At 37.9% G+C, this 5,927-nt stretch overlaps 1 protein-coding gene across 1 annotated transcript in view; it reads left to right on the top strand.

The window, feature by feature from the left end:
* FAN1 (FANCD2/FANCI-associated nuclease 1) overlaps positions 1 to 5,685 on the top strand; it is a 33,968-nt gene extending 28,283 nt beyond the window's left edge. Inside the window, exon 14 of the mRNA XM_012000569.1 lies at positions 5,548 to 5,685. Coding sequence (XP_011855959.1) covers positions 5,548 to 5,685 — 138 coding nt within the window. The remainder of the gene's footprint in view (positions 1 to 5,547) is intronic.
* Positions 5,686 to 5,927: the final 242 nt, after the last annotated feature.

Raw genomic sequence — 5,927 nt, forward strand, 5'->3', positions numbered from 1 at the left:
TTAACAGTACTATTTTGATCAGTGAACATGGTATATATCACCATTTACTTAGATTTTCCTTATTCTTTTTGCAGTGTTTTTAGTTTTCAATGTAGAGGTCTTGCATATCTCTTGTCAGACTGTTCCCTAAGTACTTCATATTTTTTATGCTATTTAAACAGTATCGTTTTTAAAAGTTTCAATTTCCAGTTGTTTGCTGCTCTGTGTAGAAATACAGTTGATTCTGTATATTGATCTTATATTCTGCAAACTTGGTACGCGTACTTAGTAGTTCTTGGAGCTTTTTTTGGTATATTTCCTTGGATTTTCTACATTGACAATCAGATTGTCTGCTAATAAAGATATTTTTACTTTTTCCTGTCCAGTCTTAGTTCCTTTCTTTTCTTTTTCTGGCCCGATTGCACTGGCTAGAACCTCCAGGAAAGCATAGGCTGTAAACAGTGAGACTGGACGTCCGTGCCTGGTTCCCAATCTTGGGGGAAGGTACTTAGTCTTCCATTATTGAGTATCATGTTAGATGCAGATGTTTCGCAGATATCTTTTATTATATTAAGGAACTTCCCTTTACATCCAAGTTTTCTGAGAGTTTTTATCAGGCATTGATGGGATTCTGTCAAATACTTCTTAAAAAAATCTATTGACATTATTATCTCATATTTCTCTCTTGAGTACGCTTATTAATCATGTGATTTACATTGGTTTTTGAATCTTAAACCTACCCCGCATTTCTCCAATACACCCCACTTGGTCATGATGTATTATCCCTTTTATATAATATTGGGAGTTGATTTTGATTTTGCAAAATAATTAAGAATTTTTGCTTATATGTTCATGAAGGATATTGAGCTGTAATTTTCTTATAATCTCTCCGTTGGGTTTTGGTTTCAGAGTCATACCGGCATCAGAATGGGATGGAATAGTTGGTGTAGAATTAGTATAATTCCCTAAACATTTGATAGAATTCCCCAGTGAAGCAGTATGGGTCTGGAGATTTTGGGGGGAGGAAAATTTGAAACTGTAAATTAAATTTCTTTTTAAACAACATAAGGTCATTCATATTATCTGTTTCTTCTTGATTGCGCTTTGATAGTTTGTGTCTTTCAAGGAATTTGTCCATTTCATTTAAGTATTGTCTTAAAGTTGTTTACATTTGTTTCTTTTTTTTTTTTTTTTTTTTTTGAGACAGAGCCTTGCTCTGTCGCCCAGGCTGGAGTGCAATAGTGCGAGTTAGCTCACTGCAACTTCCGCCTCCTGGGTTCAAGTGATTCTCGTGCCTCAGCCTCCCTAGTAGCTGGGATTACAGCTGTGCACCACCATGCCTGGATAATTGTTTTAATTTTTATTTTTGGACTTTTAGTAGAGATGAGGTTTTGCCATGTTGGCCAGGCTGGTCTTGAACTCCTGGCTTCAGGTGATCTGCCCGCCTTGGCTTTCCAAAGTGCTGGGATTACAGGTGTGAGCCACCGCACCTAGCCGTGTATTGCATTTTAATATCTGTAGAATCTTTCTCTCTGTCATGCTCTTATTCCTGATATTGGTAATTTCTGTCGTTTCTCCCAGATGAGTCTGGCAGGAGGTTTATCAATTTTACTGATTTTCTCAACGAATCAGCTTTTGATTTCCTGTTTTTTTTTATTTCCTAGTTTCTTAAGGTGGAAGCTATGGTGATTGCTTTGAGACCTTCTTTTCTAATAGAGTTAGCTAGTGCTCCCAATTTCCTTCTCAGTGCTGCTTTATCTGAACCTCACAAATTTAGTAGTAGTTTTCATTTTCATTCAGTTCACAATACTTTCTGATTTCCCTTTTGACTCTTTTTTGATCCTTGGCTTATTTAGAAGTAAGTCATTTACATTTCCAAACACCTGAGAGATTTTCAGGTATCTTTCTGCTGTTGATTTGTAATTTAACTCCATTGTAGTCAGAGGACATATTTTGTATGATTTGAATCCCATTAAATTTGTTGAGACTTGTTTTATGGTCCGGAATATGGTTTTCCCTGGTGAATATTCTGTTTGTATTTGAAAAGAATGTGTGTTCAGCATTTGTTGTGGGCAGTATTTTTAAATGTCAGTTAGGTCAAGTTGGTTGGTAGTGTTGTTTAAGTTGTCTGTGTCCTTACTGATTTCTTATTTACTTGTTCTATAAATTATTGAGAGAAAAATATTGACATCTCTGATTATAATTGTGGATTCGTGTATTTCTTTTGAGACAGAGTCACACTGTCACCTAGATGGGAGTCTAGTAGCAGTGCAATCCTGGATCACTGCAGCCTTGATCTCCCAGGCTCAAGCAGTTCTTCTGCCTCAGCCTCTTGAGTAGCCGGAACTATAGGCATCCACCATCATGCCCAGCTATTTTTTTTTTTTGTAGAGATGGGGTGCCATCATGTTGCCCAGGCTGGTCTCAGAACTCCTGGGCTCCACGTTGGCCTCCCAGAATGCTGAGAGTATACCAGTATACCGTGCCCGATTTGTGTATTTCTTCTTGCGTTTCTATCAATATTTGCTTCATGTATTTTGAAGGTCTATTATAAGATGCGTAAACTTTTAGGAGAGTCATGTCCTCTTCATGAGTCTACCCTCATCATTATGCAGTGACCCCCCTTTACTCCTGGTAATCTTTGCTCTGAAATCAACTTTGTCTGATATTGTTAACATGTAGCCACGTCAGCCTTCTTTTGTTTAATGTTAACATGATACATTTTTCCATTCTTTCACTTTTGACCCATTTTATCTTAGTTTTAATGTGGATTTCTTGTAGGCATCATATAGTTGGGTCTTACTTTTGAATCCAACTTAACCTCTGTCTTTTAATGGGGTGTTTGGAACATTTACATTTGATTATTGATATCCTTAGCTTTAAATCCTGATACTTATTTTCTCTTTGTCTCAGAACTCTTTTGTTCCTTGTCTTTTTCCTGAGTAGCTGGGATCACAGGCGCACGCCACCGTGCCTGGCTAATTTTTATAGTTTTTGTATTTTTTAGAGATGAGGTTCCACCATGTTGCCCAGGCTGATCTCAAACCCCTGGGCTCAAGCAGTCCACCTGCCGTGGTCTCTTAAGTGTTGGGATTGCAGGCATGAGCCACAGTGCCTGGCCCTGCCTTATTTTTAAAGATTGCATTTTATAGCTTTGTTGGCTTGTTAGCTGTAACGGTTCATTGTGTTTAAGTGGTTGCATTAGTATGTATATTATATATCTTAAACTTATCCACCTTCAGGAGATACACACTTTAATGGAGAGTAAAAAGAACCTTTCAATCATATATATTTATATCTTCCCTCTCAGCCTTTGTGGTGTTGTCATGTATTTTACTTCTATGTGTTATATGTTCTATATTATTTTTGTTTTCTACAGTTGATTAATAAGAGTCTGTATTCACTCATGTAGATAGCATTCACTCATGTAGATAGCTTGTTATTCTTTTGTATAGATCCAGATTTCTGTGTGGTCTCATTCTCCTGCTTGAAGAATTTCCTTTCATGCCCGTAATCCTAGCACTTTGGGAGGCTGAGGTGGGCGGATTGCTTGGGCTCAGGAGTTGGAGACCAGCTTGGGCAACACAGTGAGACCTCATCTCTACAAAATGGTGAACAAATTAGCTGGGTGTGGTGGTATGCAATTGTAGTCCCAGCTACTTGGGAGGCTGAGGTGAGAGAACTGCTTGAGCCTGGGAGGTCAAGGCTGCAGTGAGCTGAGATCATACCACTGTACACCAGCCTGGGCAACAGAGTGAGACCTTGTCTCAAAAAAAAAAAAAAAAAAAAAAAAAAATTTCCATGTCTGGAAGTTCTGCTAGTAATGAATTACAGTAGGTAGCCCTCTGTATCCATGGTTTCTGCTTCTGTAGATGCAACAAACCATGGACTGAAAATATTTGGAAAAAAGAAAAAACAACAAAAAGTAACTACAATAAACAAATAAAAATAGAGCATAACAACTATTTTCATAGCATTTACATTATATTAGGTATAAGTAGAGATTATTTAAAGTATATGAGAAGATGTGCATAGAATATGCAAATGCTATGCCATATTGTATCAGGGACTGGAGCATCCATGGATTTTGGTAACAGATGGGGTCCTTGAACCAGACCCCCGTGGATACTGAGGGATGACTGTATTTAGGTTTTGTATGTCTTAGCCTTTATTTCACCTTGTTTTTGAAAGATGTTTTCTTTGGGCAACGAATTCTACGTTGAGCGTTATTTTTCAATACTTTAAAAATATTAGTCTACTGTCTTCTAACTAGCATGGTTTCCAATCGAAGAATTTTTTTTTTTTCCCCTCTGGCTTTAAAAATTCTGGCTGCTTTGACTATATCCCCTGATTATACAGTCATGGTATTTCCTAGGGAACTGTTATATTTGTGTGCCTGGGATTCACTGATTTTCTTGAATCTTTGGGTTTATAGTTTTCATCAAATTTGGAAAATTTTTGGCCATTTTTTCTTTAAGTATTTTTTTTTTCCTCATTCCTTTGAGGACTCTTAATTAAACGTCTGTTAGGCTGCTGAATGCTATATTTAAACAATTTTTTTCTATACTTTACCTAGAATAGTTTTTATTGCTGTCTTCAAGTCTAGTGATGTGTAGTGAACAAAACACACAATTCTTCTTGAAGATGACATGTAGTACACATTTTTATCTTATGAATGCCATGAAAGAAGTGCTAGGGAGGATACACTCAGAGCTGTGACCTGTCCAGATGAGTTTAAGCTGAGCATTGAAAGATAAGAAGTCAGGCATGTCAAGAACAGGGAGAAATGTCCCAGGCAACGGGAAGAGCAAGTGGCAAGTGGAAGTGATGGCCTTGGGGTAGGGAAGAGACTGGTCATGGCAAGAAGGTTAGATTTAATTGAAAATATAACAGTAATTGGAGGGTTTTAAGCAGGGAAGTAAAATCCAGTGCATGCTTTAAAACAATTTTTCATTTGCTATACTAAGAATCGGTTTACTCATCCTCTGTGAAGAACTGTCTAGTTTCTACAGAATAGAAAAATTTCTGAGTAAATTTCTTAGCTACAGACGCTCCTCAACTTATGATGGAGTTATGCCCTGATAAATCCTACACATCAACTGAAAATAATGTAAGTTGAAAATGCATTTAACATATTTATCCCACCAAACCTCATAGCTTAGCTTAGCCTACCTTGAATGTGCTCAGAATGCGTGCATCAGCCTACAGTCGGGCAGAATCATCTAGCTCACCGCACGCCGTAGAGTACTGGTTACCCTCATGATCGTGTGGCTGACCGGGAGCTGTGGCTCACTGCTGCTGCCCGGCATGGAGTATCATACTGGGAAAAGACCAACACTCAGAGTATGGTTTCTATTGAATGTGTATCACTTTTGCACCATTTTAAAGTCAAAAAATCCTAAGGTGAACCATTTTAAGTGAAGGACCATCCGTATATTTGTGTTATACTTACAAATACAGTGGGAGAGCAGAAGAGCCATTTAAGTAGTTGTCACTGACAACTACAACTTACTTGAATAGCTTTTCATTCAGTAAGACACTAGTAACTTTTAAAAATTTCCCTTCCAGCTGGTGGAAGTTAAAGGCCCCAATGACCGTCTTTCACATAAGCAGATGATCTGGCTGGCGGAACTGCAGAAGCTGGGGGCGGAAGTAGAAGTCTGCCACGTGGTTGCAGTTGGAGCTAAGAGCCAAAGCCTTAGCTAAAAGCTATGGAATTGGGGATATTTGGTCATACATGAATGTAAGATTTTCAAGAGTATAAAGCATCATGTTTTAATTTTATTGTCCATTATAAACCTGACAGTTTGACTTGTCATTGTATAGTGTCTGTATATCACAAAACAGTGTTTGCTTGAATACACTCATTGATTCAACACAGTGGGTAATAAACTTTTTTTTTTTTCGAGACGGAGTCTCGCTGTCACCCAGGCTGGAGTGCAGTGGTG

This window comes from Mandrillus leucophaeus, unplaced genomic scaffold (assembly GCF_000951045.1).
Source record: "Mandrillus leucophaeus isolate KB7577 unplaced genomic scaffold, Mleu.le_1.0 Scaffold631, whole genome shotgun sequence".
NCBI lineage: Eukaryota > Metazoa > Chordata > Mammalia > Primates > Cercopithecidae > Mandrillus > Mandrillus leucophaeus.